The 19,148-nt window shown below is 44.9% G+C and overlaps 1 protein-coding gene across 2 annotated transcripts in view; it reads left to right on the top strand.

The window, feature by feature from the left end:
* The window catches only part of DSCAM (DS cell adhesion molecule), an 802,011-nt gene that overhangs the window by 664,078 nt on the left and 118,785 nt on the right, over window positions 1-19,148 (top strand). For both annotated transcript variants that reach the window (XM_017967103.4, XM_035283348.3), the window contains exon 16: window positions 3,115-3,185. In XM_017967103.4, the coding sequence (XP_017822592.1) occupies window positions 3,115-3,185 (71 nt within the window). The remainder of the gene's footprint in view (window positions 1-3,114; window positions 3,186-19,148) is intronic.

Below are 19,148 nucleotides of genomic sequence, written 5' to 3'. Positions count from 1 at the left end.
TGATGGAGGGAGAAGAAAGCGCCAGGGCAAAGGCTCCGATCTGCCCAGGGGTCCGGTGTGTGGTGGACAGGGCTGGGACACAGGACACATGAGGGGTGTTTAGAACAAAAGCATGAGGAGGATGGCGAGGTGCCGCCTGGGAGCAGAACATTACTAGGGCGGGTGAACAGTGTGAAGTGCGCACTGGGGCCATGTCCCTTTCAAAGAGTACAATAGAGAACAGAATTGATGTTTAAGAACTAAATAGAAACTGTCACCAGGCACAGAGGTAGGGTAGGAGTGGGGCCTCAGAGTGAGGGACTCGGAGATCCCCAAGAGGGCAGTGGTGGAGAAAGCAGACGACAGGGGCCATTTGGAACAGATGTCAGGGACAGCAACAGCAAGTGTGTGAATGAGGGGTGCAGGGAGCATGCAGCCCAGAGACCTAACTCCCACCTCCTCGCTCTCCACAGTTCCTGTCTTTTAACACCTCTGTTTTAATTATGAATATATCTTATTGAGAAAATTGAGGCTGCAATATCGTCATTTCCCTTCAAACTCATATTTCTAAACCACAAGGTAATGAACCATATAAGCTGGAGAATCAGCTTCGTTTCTTGGCATTTTTTTTTTAGATGGAGTCTCACACTTTTGCCCAGGCTGGAGTGCAATGGCACAATCTCTACTCACTGCAACCTCAGCCTTTAGGGTTCAGGTGATTCTCCTGCCTCAGCCTCCCAAGTAGCTGAGATCACAGGTGCCTGCCACCACACCCAGCTAATTTTTTGTATTTTTAATAGATGAGGTTTACTATATTGGCCAGGCTGGTCTTGAACTCCTGACCTCGTGATCCACCCATCTAACGGGATTGATGGGATTACAGGAATGAGCCTCCTGGACTCTTGGCATTCTTATAGCTTCATTCTCTCCTAGTCCCACCAGCCCCCACTCTGCGGAATCAGCTTCCTGCTTCATCCCAGTGCATGGGAGGAACTGTGGAGTCCCATTACTTTGTTGCAGTAGCAATCCCTGCATCTTAGAGCATTGACCCCCAGGGCGGGGGCACGTTGATAGAGTGCCTTCGTGCTCCAAGACACAGGGCATTCTGTTTCCTGTAGACCATAGCGGTTTTCCAAACCTTTGTTTTGTTGCTAAAGCCCATAACTCTCTCCTTCGAGTTCCCATTCTGATTTCCTGCTTGGCTTATTGTCATAATGAAAAACCCAACAATCAGGTTTCAACCTGCTTCTTTCAGTCAGTAAATTTACCTGTGTCTGCCCTCACCTGGCTTCCCTAAACTAATAAGCCTCACTCCGCCCTCCTCCCATCCCAAAGGCATTTGTTCCTTTCTATGCCCCACTCACTCTGCAGCCTATATCGTCTGCCCTCTTCAGTTTCTGCCAGGATATGCATTGTTCCTTCAAGTTTACCTTTTGTTGTTCTTAAATTTCTCCCATTTGCTTCCCCCTATTTAAAAACACTTAATGGTAATTATATTATGATTATAATTTCTTCTATTTACTGAGCACATTGTTTTCACAACAACCCTATGATACATATTCTATTGTCCCATTAAATATATAAAGAGAAATGGAGTCACAGACAAGTCTCACACACACACACACACACACACAGCTAACAAGTGACAGAACCAGAATGTGAACTTGGACAGAAAAAACTCAAATATCCGTCAACTTAGCAACTACATGATGGTACTACTCAGAACGTTCTGTTCCTTTATGAAAAAGGAAGCCAGCTTCCCCGGGGCCATGCCCTTCCCCAATCTACCCTTTATCTTTAAGGTATCTGTACTCTTCATATTACTTCCAAATTCCCCAAAATGAGTTCCCATTCACTACTTCTGTTTTCTTATTGCATGTGTGGCATGCAGACTTTTGCAAACGTCCGCAGAACTGGCTTTCTGTAGTTCTACTGTGATCTCAAAATTGTCAATCCAAAAACATTTTTTAATCTAAAGGAGTCTTTCCCTCTGACCCCTGTGTTGCTATTTGCCTCTGCTTCTCGACACCTGCTTACCTGCTGCCTTGCGACGCAAGCTTCCTTCAGTGTGTGTATCTGATAGCTGATCATGTTCTGAACTCCTGGGTGGCAAAACGTTTTACATCTCTGAGTTCTACACCATGCACCTGGTCTGTAGCACATTTCCAACACATGCCCATCAGCTCTAACTGGGATGTACTTGGAATTGTCTCTCAGTGGCTCCCCAACTTATTACGCACTCAGCAGAAACAGATTGCTTTAAACTGCACATTTTCTTTTTCTTTTCAACATTGCTTCAGCCCTCTGTGCCTAGAGCCCCTGGTTCACAAGCGTTTTTAATTGGAATGTGTGCAGAGCTAAAGCCATGAAAGACACCCAAAGCAGAAGAATCTTGATCGTTTTTGTCCCAAGTCATTCTAAGCAAGTGAGAACCCCAATACCACACCACTAAGCAAATCTTCCGGAGGAAAGGGAAGGACCTTCAACGCACACCATAGACTGTGTTTTGCAAGGGAAATTTTGTTTTGCAACTTCCTGCTGTACCCCTTAATTTGTTCAAAATTGGGATTCATTCACAAAGGTATGAAAGACATGGTGAGAAGGAATACAACGATAGGTCCCCAGGATTCATTTTTCCAAGGAGCAAATAAGCACTGGCCAAGAGTTATACACAGTAACTCTACAAAATTGAGATTTCCCATGACCAGTAAAAACTTCTTTCTCTGGGTGGGCAGTGACTCACACCTGTAATCCCAGCACTTTGGGAGGCCAAGGTGGGCAGATCACGAGGTCAAGAGATTGACAGCATCCTGAACGACATGGTGAAACCCCGTCTCTACTAAAAATACAAAAATTAGCTGGGTATGGTGTGCGCCCCTATAGTCCCAGCTACTCAGGAAGGTGAGACAGAAGAATTGCTTGAACCCAGGAGGTAGAGGCTGCAGTGAGCTGAGATCGCACCACTGCACTCCAGCCTGGTGACAGAGCAAGATTGCATTTAAAAAAAAAAAAAAAATTCTTTCTCTGTGCCAAATGTGGGGATGGGATGTCTTCAGGGACCACCTTTGGCTGTGTAGGTTTCAATCTGCTCCAGAGCACATCTCTAACCTGCCTGTGGGTTTTTGGTCCTTACAGCTCCTGACGGTCCACCTCAGGAAGTTCACCTGGAGCCTATATCATCTCAGAGCATCAGGGTCACATGGAAGGTAAACCCACAAACACTTGTTTTCCCGGTGCTTTTCCCATGGGGTGAGCCCTTCACTCACGCTCAGTGTTATGACGCCAAGACTCAAATTTTACGAAACTTTTTTCAAAATTAAATTGAAAGCGCTTTTCTTAAAATGCAGTGTTTGTATCCACATTTTGAATACTTTTACAGCAAATTCTGTATCTCAGAGAGATAAAGTGGTTGTCTTTTTTTTCCTTGACTCTTGATCAAAGTCCCAAAGTGGTCTCTACAGAAATAGTGGAACTGATGTCCCTGACCGCATGCTCTCATTTCATCCTAGCAAAAATGTTTTCAAACTGCTTTCTTTTCATAGCAAAGCATGAGGTGGCAGACAGTCCTCTGAGGTGGCAGAAGTAAGTCCATGTCCTCTCTGTCCCACTAACTAGATGTGTTCTCAAGAAAGCTCCTTAATTTCCTTGCCAGAAAAGTGAACTGTTCAGTCAACTGACTCCCAGGCCAGTGCCACCCCAGGCGTGGCCCATAGCGGCAGAGTGGCTGCTGGTTCCTTTCGTGTTGGTTGTCAGTGGCTGGGAGAGAAAGCAAGCTTGGGCCACACTGTAAATGACTACATCACGGGGCGCATTGGTTCATTCAACTGCCATGGCTTCCATACAAACTTCCTCAAGGCAGAAAGCAGCATTGATTCTGGCGCAAGCGCCTCACCAACCACCCGCCTCCCATGACCTTCAAGTCAGTAGCGTGGCCCTGACCTAGTGAGCCATGGCGTTAGTCGTCCTTCCAGATGTGCTCTTGGAGATGACTGCGTTAGGACAAATTCCGTTTCATCCAGAATGTTGTATCGAATCAAAAGTTCCGTAAGATTGCATTAACTATCCCAGCTCTGAATTTCTCATTGCATGTAATTTTTTATCTTATCTCTTTCCTCATCCTGTTTTTGCTGGTGTCACTTGGAGAAGAGGGAAACCAGCCACCGCAATGAGGTCTTCACATCACACACTTCTTCTAACCCTTGCGTCTGTTTGTTTGCTTGTTTGTTGTTTGTTTTCATTCCAGTGTAAATTCTTCTGTAAAATGACCAGCCTCTGTAAGGAAAATGGATTTTTATTGTCAGGGTGGTTACCTCCTTGGGTATTACACGCGTTAATACAGCGAGCCCCTTGTGTCAGCTTTTCTCAACTGCAGCCAATGAGTTGTGTTTCCAGCAGGCAGCGTGATATGACTGCTTAGCTGCACAGATAGTGCAGGCCGAGGAGTGTGGGAGGCGGCATCATTGGTCTTTGTGAGCACATCCGCCACCTGCGAGCATCACACACATTGTGGAATAAAGACACTCAGCAAGCCAGAACCCCACACGCATTCCCGCCATTCTACAGATGGAATGCTGACTCACTCTCTCTTGAATGGAAGACTGTGAAGTTTCACCCACTAGCTTTACACATTCTCTTGCATTTTGCCCTGAAAAAGACCAGGTATTACTGTGGCCTCAAAAGCTTTTTGGGTCTTTTGGGTCCTGCATGAGAGAGGTGTCTGTCCACAGAGGATCTAGCTCTTATAACTAAAAATGGAAACTTCTGCGGCTTTAAAAGGCATTGTATCCTTTCTCTCCCTGTAGAAAGCAGCCACAGAAGTCAGTGCATTGCAGTTAAATTTCTTTTTAGTGCCTAAGGATGAACGTGTTGTGGGATTACTAAAAGGAAGGCTGGCTTTCATTAGATTGTGAGTCGACTGTAATATATTGTTCACAGAGGAGTGCGATCTATCTCTGTAGCGGGCCTTTGTGGCATGGCCTGTCAGCAGGCGGACTTGCCGATGATCTAACTGACTAATGAGGTGGGGGCTGCCCTGTCACCGGCTTATCATTTCACACTGGCCTGTTTATGTAATGAGCTTTTTTAAAGCACGTCACTGATTCAATTGAATTGGACGCTGTTAGACGAAATCTAAAGTATGTGTAAAGGACAGTATGTCACCTACAACATGCCTTTATTTATGGCATAAAATTCAGAATATATGTTTTGTGTAAGGAGAAGGAAAGAAGGAGAAATAGCATTAGCCCCCAAGAGGCAGCCCTGCATCTGTCAGCCGGGGTAGACATATGCAGTCGTGGGCAGCCTAAGGCGAAAGCTCGTTCATGGTCAGGGTTGCTGATCAGAAGTAAAAGATGCATTCAGCAGAGAGACACAGGGTCAAGGAGAAAATAGCTCTGGGGTTTTGGAGGGAAAACAGCCATTTCGACTCTCAGCCTTTTAAAGGTGAGGGGCGCTTCGGTGCTCTTTTTCTAACTCTGGAGATAGATACTGTGTTTATTTAACTATCACTGAACCAGTCTGCTTCTGTAACAACACCCTCTATTGATCAAAATCAGCAACTTTCCCTTTCTATTTTATTATTTTATTTTATTTGCTTATTTTATTTATTTATTTTGAGAGAGAGTCTCTCCATCGCCCAGGCTAGAGTGCAGTGGCATGATCTTTGCTCACTGCAACCTCTATCTCCTGGGTTTAAGCAATTCTCCTGCCTCAGCCTCCCAAGTAGCTGGGATTACAGGCATGTGCCACCATGCACAGCTAAGTTTTTTGTATTTTTAGTAGACATGGGGGTTTCACCATGTTGGCCAAACTGGTCTCTAACTCCTAACCCCAAGTGATCCACCCACCTCCCAAAGTGCAGGGATTACAGGTGTGAGCCACAGCACCTGGCACCCTTTTAATTTTTGTTATTTCTTTCACCAAAGAAGGGCTTCTGATTTTAAAATCTTTCATGTCCAGCAAAGGTTGCTCAGGGCCTAGTGAATGCAGCCACCCATAGCAGCTGCAGCCCCCAGATCCAGGCCGTTTGCCTTGCCCTACCTTCCCCGGGATACTTGTCCATGCAGCAGTCCACAAGTGTCATCGTCCTTCCTGTCAGTGTTTACATGGTTTGTAACATGCCCACCTGTCCTGTCCAGTCCTCATTTGAGGCTCAAGTCGTACATGACTGGCCCCCATGAAGATGGGACTCTCCAAAGTGCAATTACAGTTTCACCCTCTGTGACACCCGTTGCTCTCGGTGACAGCTCAGGGAGGTTGCCACCCCGCGGCTTCTGCAGTCTGTTTCACGTGCATCCCCTCCACTGTTCAGGAATCCTTTGGTTTTTCAGAAAATTCCCATTTTTAATGTATCTCCTAAAGTGTCTCTTTTAGCAGTGCCTGTCACCTTCTCTCCTAATCAGTCTTGGAATCAGTTAACCCTCCTTTTATGCAAATTAAGGACAATTTGATTGCCAGCTACTGTGTTCATGCTTGCATATGTGTATGTGTGTTACATGTGTGTGTATGTGTGTGTACACGTGTGTGTGTGTTTGCCATGGTCACTTGTAAAATAAAACATACTTTATTTAGAATATTTAATTTCTACATACATCTCAAAACATTTACCCAGAGAATACAATTTAAGACAGAGACTTTTTCCTATTGATATAAAATTTGTTGTTTTATTTTTGCATTAAACGAGAAATCTTTCCAGAACCACAAACTGTCCCCAAAATTTGAAATTGTCAGTTGCTTCAATATTCCTGAGCTGAGAACAATTATCAAAGCGATGAGTTGCAGTGGAAATCCTGGGAGTGACATTGACACTCTCCTGGCCCTCAGTATCACACCAGCTGGCTGAAAATTTTACTTAGAATGAGCGAAATTCTCATTTAGAATTAAGAAAGAGAGGTATGATTTCTGTAAAACATTAAAGTTGAATATTTAGAGATAATGAAATTTCAGTAATCTGAAGAGTATTTTTTTAACTAGAGTATCACATCTCTGCTATCCCCAGTAATTCCACCTAATTGAGTCATCATTACAACCTATTAAGTTTCAGAGTTGAGCTCTTACAACAGGAAAATGGCTCATCTGTCATCTAAAAACAAAAGTGCCGTTATGTCTAGTGACCTCCACGGTAACAGTTCAGCAAACTGCAGGCTGCACGTGCCTTCTGCACTTACATCCCTCTACTTCCAGGAAGTAGCAAGGCACCTTGGAAAAAGCAGCCTAGAGGCACCTTCTAGTACTAGGATTTCTTGGCCAGGGGTTCCTGGGACAGCTGTCCTTCCGAATATTTGCTCCCTGCCAGGCCCTATGCTAAACTTTTGCATGCATTATCTCATTTGATCTGTGAGCTGGGAACACCCAGTTTTGTGCAGAGGGAGATCATGAAGACAGAGGACCTTGGCCAAGTTCTGAAGGCTGGTGACTAAGAGGTTAAGGACTTCCGCCCAGGCTGCCCTGTTCTGCCTCCTGGGTTTCTGAACAATCAACAAGTTCATGACTATGAAGTGCCAAGATTGTGGTTCATGCCTAATAATGCTCAATAAGTATTAATTCCCCTTACTATTCCTTCCAAACTCACGTTATAAATCACACCCAACCCCGTAAAAATTAGAAGAGACATATGAAATTTGCATTCTTACCTACTATCTTTTTCTTTCCAAATTGTAAACTTAACCTTCAAGTAACTTCAGTAGTGAGGAGTTGCCATTTTTTTTTACGTCAATTGAAATTCAAAAGCGTTGCCTTGAAATAAACTCTAATGCAATACATTAGAAGGCAAGAATTGTATTTTGCCTTGATTTAAAGAGCGTATCATCAGAAATGCAAATAAAGTTGCACCCAAAGGGGTATTTTGCACAGCTACTGACACCCGTCCCGAGGCCTTTCCTTAGCACATCAGCATTACGTTTTACAATCAGACCAGGTCCTGAAGTTGGGACACTAGGTCAAAAATTGCATATGGTCAGAATTATATTTAAAGACTTAAATTGTCTAATAAGCACACTATGCATAATATTCCCTATTAAGTGTTACAGTAACATATATGTATAAAATGTAATATTCACAGTGAAAACTGAACAGTAAATGTAAAACTATAAATTGATATTATTTTCTCATATTATATGTAAATTAGCATTAGCATAAATTAAATCCATTTCCAACAACTAAATTATCTATAACTAGAATACAGTATAAAAAGTACTGGATTAAATTTCAGAAAATTAGATACTATCCCCATCTTTACACCTAACAACAATGACCTTAAGCCAGTCACTCAACTTGACATTATTGGAACTTGAACCCTTTTCTCTAGTTCTGAGTTGAGGGTTTTATTCATTATGTCATAACCAAGAAAGTAGCAGTGCATTTAAATGAAGCATTCTCCTCCCGCCTCACCTCACAGCACTGACTCGATAGCCATAGAGGATAATGGATATGGGCCACTCTGGAATCCATAAGGTCGTCCCCTGAATAACAACCCCAATTTCAGTCCCTGCCCTAGATGCTGATTCCCCCCACCCCATCAATGGCTCTGGACAGCACTGCCATTTCTCATGAAAAATATCTCCCGGTAGATGTAAATGTTGTAAAATTTGCCCAACAAAATAATAAAAGTTTATTTGAAACAACCTAATACTAGATGGATAGGGTCGGGCACAGTGGTTCATGCCTGTAATCCCAGAACTTTGGGAAGCCGAAGCGGGCAGATCACTTGAGATCAGGAATTCGAGACCAGCCTGGCCGACAAGGTAAAACCCTATCTCTATTAAAAACTATAAAAATTAGTCAGGCATGATGGTCCATGCCTGTAGTCCCAGCTATTCAGGAGGCTGAGCCAGGAGAATTGCTTGAGAGGCTGCGATGAGCCAAGACTGCACAACTGCACTCCAGCCTGGGTGACAGAGCGAGACCTGTCTCCAAAAATGAATTAATTTTTAAAAAGAGATGAATAGGTAGTAATTTAATAAAAGTATTCAGAAGACCATCTTAAGACAGTTTGATCAGTCCTCATATAATCCTAACTCTTCTTTTCATAGAGAACAAATCGGAAAATCAAGCCAAAGTCCATATGGCATTGAGCATTATGAATGAGATGGACGGCATCCATATGGGGAGTACACAGGTGGCTATACACTATTCAGTGTGCTGAATTCCTCATACAACCATCCTTAAGCCAACTCACTGATGACAGGGCCCATCTTTGCAGAAAAATCAAATGAGGCAGATAAGTTAGTAAACAGAGCACAGATGTTAGAATGAAAAATCAAAGGAAAACATATATCCAATCAAGAATTACATAGAGGCTGGGCATGGTGGCTCAAGCCTGTCGTCTCAGCACTTAGGGAGACTGAGGCAGGCAGATCACCTGAGATCAAGAGTTTGAGATCAGCCTGTCCAACATGGTGAAACCTCGTCTCTACTAAAAATAGAAAAAAATTAGTCAGGCATGGTGGTGTGCATCTGTAGTCCTGCCTCCTCAGGGAGGCTAAGGCCTATGAGTCACTTGAACCCAGGAGACAAAGTTGCAGTGAGCCAAGATCGCACTGCTGCACTCCAGCCTGGGCTACAGAGGGAGACTCCATCTCACAAAAAGAAAAGGAAAGAAAAGAATTACACAGACATTATTAAATGGCATTAGCTATGTCATGGTCCCCTCTCCTAAGGCAAGGAAGAAATAGGACATTAGTTTTATTGTTTACAACTCGGCCAGATGAAGTTGGTTATCATAGGAAGAACCCCAGCCAGGAGAGCATGAATTAGCTACCCCAGCACAGCTATCTAACTTCCAAACTATTTTCAAGGTAACATAAAGCAAGACAGAAAAAACAATGTGTACCTTCAAACATATTTCATTAGTTCAAATGCATTTAAGTTCATACACTAAGTAGTAACTGACTCTATTTCAAAATAACCCATAACATTTTTAAAGCCAAACTGTTCATTGTATTAAAAACTTTGAAAACTATTTTAAATTCTTTCAATTCATGTAATCAACTCTTCTTATTCTTTTGAGAAATTTGAGACAGAAGATAAAAGTGCTTTGTGCTTTGAGTAATTATAGATGTATAAGAAATAAAACAATTTTACCTCCATGTCTTCCTGCCAATAACAAAGTTGGAAACAAGGTTTGTTTTTCTGTAAATAACAGAAGAGTTTAGGTGGCAGGTCCTTAGTGATGTTAAGGAGCAAGACTTTCTGGGGAAGGAGATTGTGATTCCTCCTCCACGGGAGTGGCTGCGTTGCTCCCGTGGGCCCGTGTGGAATCTGTGGCATGCGTGTGGAATCTGTGGCACGCACGGCAACTGAATGTGTGGAGTGTTCCTCCCCAACGTAAGCCAGAGTGTTCACAGGGGCCCATGGTCTGAATGCTTCTAGGACATTCCTAACAGGGAACATGGGACATATTGGACAACTGTTTCTTTTTCTTTTCTTTTCTTTTGCTTTTTTGTTTTGTTTTGTTTTTGTTTTCAGACAGGGTGTCATTCTACCACCCAAGCCAAACGGAGTATAGTGGCACCATCTCGGCTCCCTGCAGTCTTGACCTCCCAGGCTCAAGTGATCCTCCTACCTCAGCCTCCTGAGTATCTGGGACTGCAAGTGCACACTACCATGCCCAGTTTACTTTTTTATTTTTGCAGCAATAGGGCCTCACTATGTCACCCAGGCTGGTCTCGATTTCCTGGCCTACAGCAGTCCTCCTGCCTTGACCTCCTAAAGTGCTGTGATTACAGGCATAGGCCACCGTGCCTGGAGTAGAAAACTTTTTCAGTATTTCAATATTCTCCCCCCAAATACTTATTCATGCATGTTGATGTCTAAAATTCCCTTTAGTCAAGACTAAAGCCTCTCATTACCCAAAATTAGATAAGAGGCTAGGCATGGTGGCTCACACCTATAATCCTAGCGCTTTGAAAGGCCAAGTTGGGAGGATTGCTTGAGCCAACAAGTTTAAGACCAGCCTGAGCAACATAATGAGATCTAATCTCTACAAAAAAAAATAGATGGCTGTGGTGGTCCCAGCTGCTCAGGAGGCTGAAGTGGGAGGATCACTTGAGCCCAGGAGATGGAGGCTGCAGTGAGCTGAGATGGCACCACTGCTCTCCAGCCTGGGTGACAAAGTGAGACTCTGTAAGGAAAGGAAAGGGGAAAAGGGAAGAAAGGGAGGGAGGGGAAGATAGAAGAAGGAAAGACAGAAAAAAAAAAAGATAAAAACCATTTTTAGCTAAGAACCACATAAAAGCAAGTAGCCAGCAGATCTGGAGCAGGGACCAGTTTGTGAACCCTTATTTCCTGGATTGAGATGATCTCTTGAGAGGGAGCCACAGCCAATTGAAAAAGTCTCATCTGAGACAAGGCTAGTCCCTCCGCCGGATATGCTAAATCATCACTATCAAGTTCAAAGATCCGCAGCTCTTTGGGGCCGGGGCACAATGCCAACCTCTCGGCTAATGCATAACCAAAGTGACCTTTGCCCCAGTTCCCAACAGCTTCCTCACCTCATCTGAGAAAGCCTCAGCCTGGACTTCATTGCCCTTGTCACTACCACCATGTGACCATAAGAATTCAACAAGTCTCTGGGAAGTTCCAAACTTCCCTCATCTTCCTGTCTTCTTCCAACCTCGGCCCGTTACCCAGTTCCAAAGACGCTTCCATATTTCCAGGTATCTTTACAGCAGTGCCTGACTCACAAGTGGCTTCCGGTTCATTGATCCTTCCCAAGAGTATCTAAAGCACTCGGGAATTCCTTCCAGTTGTAAAATTAAAGCTCACCTTTCGGTGGGCAGGCTCCTTCTGAGACCTGGGTCTCCTTTGGTTCTTCTGGACAGATACTTAGCACAAATGGCAAAGGCTTCAACAGCCCTGCATGTGATTGATGCTGCTCACTCCTTTACAAGCCTCTCTCCCCACCAACCCCCACCCCGCCACCCCGGTTTGACTGTCACATCTTCCACCTGCCTCCTGGCAGTGTCATTCCCATCTGTATGTCCCTTCCAGGCCGGGGTCACTCTCACCAGCCACCTGCTCTCAGCCTCATCCCTGTGGATTCCAGGGCTCAGTTTGTCTCCACACTTACCCTCTCCTCCTACATCACTTAAGGGTTCTCTTAGTTATTTTTGAACTTATATTATTAACAAACATGGAAGAGTGGGAGGGAAATGGAGGCAGTTCCAGTTTGAAGACCTACAAGGTAGACAGAGGCTTCCCTGGGGCGCATGTCAGAGCACTGGCCAGGGCAACTCCTGGCTTGGCTTCACACCCCAGCCTCCGTCTTCCCACACCCTGCCTTCCCCATTGGAAAGGGCCTGTTTGGTCCTGAGGAAGATTCTGTTTCACTCTCCTTTCCTCTCTTCTCATCAAGACATCCAGGATGCCTTCATGTCACTCAGCTCCATCCCTGCTGGACTGACCTGTTTACCCAGGGATGTCGGATCATCCTCCACTGGCGCCATCTGACAAAGTGTCCAGAATGAGACATTGTCTTCTCCCACCCCACAAAACTACTTCTGAGCATTGTCCGTGGCCCCATGCCATGCCTTTGAAATCCTGCAGTTGGGGTGCCCCTCCCTCCCTTATCTCTGTGCCCTGCCCTCCCTGGCCACACTGCCATCACAGGGCCTCCACTGGGGCTACTCCGGGTTGAATCTTCCGGGCATGTGTGGTGGGACGGAGCCCTTTGGGATCTCTCAACTACCACCTTGGGGTGGTGTCCAGCCTTAGGCTCACAGACTAGCATACCCCCTCTTTGGCATCAGAGCATACCCTCAAGTCCTCATTGTCCGAAGTGGGAGCTAGGTAGGGGCATTCCCAGAGGCCAGCCCTCAGAGCCAGCCGATTCATAGGAAGCAAAGCCCTAATTCCCTTGTTTGGTCCTGTGGCTGGTAGAAAGTGCAAACTGTTGTGAGCAGGTGGTGTGAAGTAGGAAGAACAACAGAATTCACAACGGGAGTGTCCCAGCAAGCGTGGCTATTTCGCAGGTGTTTGTTGGCAGGATGATTAAAGTGGAAGCTGTCCTACACTACAGAAATGGAATAAACAGAGTTTTGCTTTGCAGTAGTTAACTCAATTTCATATCATAAAATGATCAGTCTATTTCTAGAATTCTGCATTTATGTTTCCAGGCAGAGTTCACACGTACCCTTGGCCACCATTTCCCCCTCAGCTGCCAAGTCAGACTGGAATGTGGGAAATACAGTCTACAAGTCAACGTTCTTGGCACTCAAGACAGCACCTATTTCAAATAATCTGTCATTTATCGTCTATTTCTCAAACCGGAATTGCATAGCCCCTTTGTTCTAAGCACTGTCTCATTATCAGGTCATGTGTCCCTTTTCTACATCATGAAATGTGGACACCTCATCCTTTCCTAGCTCCTCTTTGGGGGATAATGACTTTGTGGGAGCCAGTTATGTGGCCATGTATCTCCCTGTTATGAGACCTAGGACACAGGTCTGTATTTCATGCAATGCAATTCTAAGGAGAGACATATGAATGAAAATACCATTTGAGACCAGAAGCAGTGGCTCACACCTGTAATCCCAGCACTTTCGAAGGATGAGTTGAGCAGATTATTTACACTCAGGAGTTGGAGACCAGCCTGGGAAACATGGCAAAACCCCATCTCTACAAAAAATACAAAAATTAGCTGGGCATGGTGGTGTGCCTGTGGTCCCAGGTACTCAGGAGGCTGAGGTGGAAGGGTCATTTGAGCCTGGGGAGGTTGAGGCTGCAGTGAGCCATGATCCCACCACTGCACTCCAACCTGGGTGACAGTGAGACTCTGTGAAAGAAAGAAAGCGAAGAAAGGAAGGAGACGGAGGGAGGGAGAGAGGGAGGAAGGAAGGAAGGAAGAAGGAAGGAAGGAAGGAGAGGAAAGAAGGAAGGAAGGAAGGAGTAAGGAAGGAGAGGAAAGAAGGAAGGAAGGAAGGAAATCCAGCCAGAGCTGGAAGGAAGGAAGGAAGGAAGGAGAGGAAAGAAGGAAGGAGAGGAAACATGGAAGGAAAGGAGAGAGGGAGGGAAGGAAGAAGGAGAAGGGAGGGAGGGGAGGGCAGGGGAGGAGAGGAGATTATTTGAGGCAATAATATATGAAATCTCCTCTCCCTGACATAGCTTCCTCAGAATCCATTGTCCATGCATCAAAATAGCCAGCTATCTCACACCACCCACATGCCTATTGTAAAGCAGAATCCCTTTAGTGCTGGGTAAGGTAGATCTTCAAATTACTCCCAAGGCCCAGAAGGTCTAACAGTTTTATGTACTTTTATTCCCTCTTGTTCTGCAAAGAACCAGGAAAATGGGCTATGGGCTATGGGCTAACCTGAAAATGGGGGATGCATAGGTGCTGTGTTTTGGCTAAATAATCTCTCCCACCAAAGCCAAATCTAAATCACTGGGTGACTCTTCAGTGGTAACAACAGTGATACTTAGATTTGAGGGGGCACCAGTATCCCCTGGAGGGCTTTTTAAAACACAGCTCACCAGGTTCCATCACCAGGGTTTATTCCTGATCCAGGAGGTCTGAGGGGGTCCCCAGTTCTTGCAGCTCTAACAGATTTCCAGGTAATATGGATGTTGCTGGTAGGGAACCATGCCACTACCTACCGGCTCCGAGGGTTCTGTCCCTTAGGTGTGTCCCTGGCTTCATCTGTGCTTGTACCGACTCCCACCCCATGATCAGCAGGGATGCCTCATCCCAGGGTCACTCTGAGGCACTTTTCATCCCTGGGTGTCTTCTGTTCTTGCACCTGGGGACAGCTGTGAATGCCAATTGCTTTGCCCACAGCCTGGCATCCTCTAAGTCACCCTTTAGCTCAGATGAAGTATGCCCTTCTCTGGCAGTGCTTCTGCCCCCTGTTTGCCCCTCCATATACCCTGAGCAGACCTTCAGCATTGCAAGCATCACGTGGTATTCCGAACACTGGTTCACTCATGTGTCCCTCCCAGTTAAGGTTTGTTCAAGGTCATGCGTCCGTTCGCTAAGCAAGCCTGTGGAGTGGCTACTTTTTATGTTGGAAAGCAGGCAAGGGGGGCTGTAGGAAATACACGAAGATGAAAAAGAGTGTCCACCCAACTTGTCACATGAGGGAAATGAGGACAGATTACATTTTAAGTGGATTTGGAGGAATCTAAAGAGAAAATGTTCAATTCATTTTCCAACAAAATTATTCAACATGCCTGAGAAAGGCAGCGTTCTTCAAACGTAGAATTCTTCAGTGAGCCTTTTAGCTGACTCTGGTCAACAGGTGAATTCTGCACATCCAGCAAAGGCCATTTCCTTTCGATGAGAAGGGGGCGGGTGGGGCTACAGGAAACAGAACATGGCTGGTGGTCCTCTGCATAAGAGATGCCTCTTCTAATCATTCACACCCAGAAAGGCGCCGTGAGCATTTGCACATCTACTGTTTTACTGTCCCTTTAAAGAACAAGGAATCTGCCACAGGCGACTTGCAGCGGACTGATTGGGAAGGACATATAAAATACAGTCACTCGCACACCGTGCAAATACACTGACACAGTGTGACTGTTGTCATGGAGATCAAAAGAGAAGGTTTCTTAAAGGAAGTGGGGGTTGGGAGGGATTTGGAAGCTGGAGAAGGGGCATCTGGGAGGATGAAAGGAGGCTGTTGAGGAGGACTACAGGAGAAAAAAACCAGCCAGAGCTGGAAAGAGTGTTCCACAGATGGCCGATCAATGAAAGAAATGGAAGAAATCAGGATCATTACTGGATCCAAAGGCAGACGACTGGGAGAGTGAAGTTCAACATGGGAAAAACAGTCTCTGCGTGAGAAACCTGACGATGAAAGGCATGACCTTCTCTTAGAATTGCATGCAGTGGGATTTGAGAAGAGGCAAACAGAAAGCACTCACTTAGGAAAGCAGTCTGCTGTTTGTAAACACGTTCTCAAGGATTTCTTCAGTTTAAACGCATTTCCAAATTTCGACATTTTCCCCTGTGGAAAGGGCCTCATTTTACTGAGTTCTTAAGTAAGAGTAGAAGGGAGGCCTTAGGTGATGGTGGTGGTGTTTTTCCACATACATACTTTTCAAAGGACTCCTTTAACTTGTCCTGAGATGACTGTTGCCAGGTGAGAACTGCTGTAAATCTGCAGGTCCATCGTGATAAAAAACATGCGACCCACCAGCTAGCTGAATAAGTGAGCACATTCTCTTTCTGGAGTCCTTCTTTTAAGAAGGAAATAAATGAACGACAGTGTCCAAATAAATTGGCTCATCAGAAGCTATTTTCATTCCTGATGGGGCCTGGGCAATGAAGCTGGACGCTTCGAAATCCTGCCTCAACCTGCTGTCCTTCTGTGTAGGCCAGCAGGCTAAGTCCCGGCACAGAAGCCAGCTCTCAGCTTGAATCCACACTTCCCGGCTGTCACACTGGACTGCTGAGTTCTCCTCTTCTGTAGTGGCTCAGCCAGGCCTCTCTTCAACAGCTGAACCATGTGTCTGCAGTCGAGGAATTTCTTCTGACTTCATACCCTTGCCATCGGTCCTGGGTTTGTAACCCAGTTAGATTATAAACCTGCACCTGTGATCATTTTTATCCGCCTCTTTCCTTGCACCTCATGTGGGTTCAAAACCATTCTCTTCTCCATCTGCAAGAACATCTTCCGAGAACATCTACCTTATTATTATTTAGACGGGGAAAGAGTAAATGGGATTCCATTCTGTCAGGTTCCTTGCATCCTAGAGCCTGAAATGACAGTCTTTGAAACCACATGTTTCATTGAGAATGGTGGCTGCCAGAGGAGGTGGAAGTGATCAGTGAATGCCAATGGAGACCAGAGAGAGAGCTTCTTGGTGGGAGTGACCTAGGGAAGACCCCCGGTGAGCTGAAAGCTGAGCTGGCTTGCAGAGAAGGAGTAGAGGAGGTGTTAGTTGAAAGAAGAAAACAGAAAATTTTTTGACAACAGCTTTTATAAGGTGGGAATATGTAAGAGACTGGGGATCTCCACTTTCTTTCAGGCAGTCAGAGAGGAACCCAAGTGGGCAAGCAACACCCAGGAGGCATTAGTCTTGAAAGATGAGGCAGAGATCAGATCTCACAACAGGGCCTCAACAGGTACGACTGAGACTGGGGGAGAGAGATCAAAGAGGTTTCCTAGGAAACGTGTCTTCTCCAATATTATTCAACTCAGATTCAAAATATGTTTCCAGACCCCTACCTGATTTATTCTTTTCCTTTTCTTCTTATCTCACTATTAACCTCATTCACTGAGTTTCATGAAAGTGAATCATTATTTCCACCCATTTATCAATTGTTCTATAGTGCTAATTAACAACCTTGATACAGTGTTCTAAAGATCTTTTCACTATGAGGATGTGTTCTCTATGCCCCAGAAAACCATCTCCCTTTGTTCCAAGTAGACACTTCTCCAAGCAAAAATGTCTGAAGCATCATTCAAAATTATTTTCCAGTAAAGGATGTCACGCACTAACTTGCTTTGGAAGTATGAAGCCCTTGCCAGACAAACGGATGAAAGTGTCTCCACTAAGCACATGGATGGATGGTTGTGGTGATAGTGACGTCACCTTCCACTCTTACTGACTTGTCCATAATTCAGAGTAAGCCTCTAGGGTCATTTTTGAAAACATGAACCACAGGCCCTAAAATTGCCTACATTTAGTATACAAAATTCCTGCATTTATGGATTATTTTCAGAGGTTGTTTGAAAATACATCCACAGGATTTCTTTAAATACATTTCTAAATTTTATTCTGACTAGTCTACAAATTAAAAAAGCAACTTAAACTTTTCTGATAAAGAATTTTTGCTTGCCTTTATGCATAAAAATATGCAATTTTCTCTTCATGTGATCTATTAAATTTTCCTCTGATTAGAAATGCTGTGTATACTATAACTTAACGAAACGAACAAACTTTGCAAATGGGTGGAAAGTTGCCTGAGGCTCTAGGAGTGGTTAATAGTAAACAACTTTGGAGAATTCCTACTCTGTACTTGCCTCGAGAACGTTGTTTTGATGTGTTTGACCTTTTCTTTCTTCATCTGTAAAGAAGCATATTTACACTGTATAGGATTTTTTGTGGGAAAGAAAATGAAATAATATACATAAAGCGTCATTTACAATGGAAAAGCAGGCGTTCAGTAAGTGGAAATGGAGGTGGGAGAGGTGGTGGTAGTTGTAATGGGTTGTGGTGGCATTCATGTTGGTGTTGGATTAGTGCTGGAGTAACGGATGGTTGTGGTGATGGTGATGTTGGTGTTGGGATAGTAATAGAGTGATGGATGGTTTCAGTGATAGTGACGGTGGTATTGGGACAGTCAGTAATGGAGCGATAGATGGTTGTGGTGAGAGTGATGTCGGTATTGGGATAGTGATGGATGGTTGTGGTGACAGTGGTGGTGGTATTGGGTTAGTAATGGGAAGATGGATGGTGGTGGTGATAGTGATGTTGGTGCTGGGATAGTGATGGAGTGACGGATGGTTGTGGTGACAGTGATGTTGGTGTTGGGATAGTGTTGGAGTGATGGATGGTTGTGGTGACAGTGATGTTGGTGTTGCGATGGTGATGGAGTGATGGATGGTTTTGGTGACAGTGATGTTGGTGCTGGGATAGTGTTGGAGTGATTCATGGTTGTTGTGATACTGATGTTGGTGTTGTGATGGTGATGGAGTGAAGGATGGTTTTGGTGACAGTGATGTTGGTGCTGGGATAGTGTTGGAGTGATGGATGGTTTTGGTGACAGTGATGTTGGTGCTGGGATAGTGTTGGAGTGATGGATGGTTGTGGTGACAGTGATGTTGGTGTTGTGATGGTGATGGAGTGATGGATGGTTTTGGTGACAGTGATGTTGGTGTTGGGATAGTGTTGGAGTGATGGATGGTTTTGGTAACAGTGATGTTGGTGCTGGGATAGTGTTGGAGTGATGGATGGTTGCAGTGACAGTGATGTTGGTGTTGGGATAGTGTCGGAGTGATGGATGGTTGCGGTGACAGTGATGTTGGTGCTGGGATAGTGTCGGAGTGATGGATGGTTTTGGTGACAGTGATGTTGGTGCTGGGATAGTGTCGGAGTGATGGATGGTTTTGGTGACAGTGATGTTGGTGCTGGGATAGTGTTGGAGTGATGGATGGTTTTGGTGACAGTGATGTTGGTGTTGGGATAGTGTTGGAGTGATGGATGGTTGTGGTGACAGTGATGTTGGT

This window comes from Callithrix jacchus, chromosome 21, assembly GCF_049354715.1.
Source record: "Callithrix jacchus isolate 240 chromosome 21, calJac240_pri, whole genome shotgun sequence".
In the NCBI taxonomy this organism is placed as follows: Eukaryota; Metazoa; Chordata; class Mammalia; order Primates; family Cebidae; genus Callithrix; species Callithrix jacchus.
Note: the sequence above shows the minus strand (reverse complement) of the source record. Positions and strands in the feature narration are given on the sequence as shown.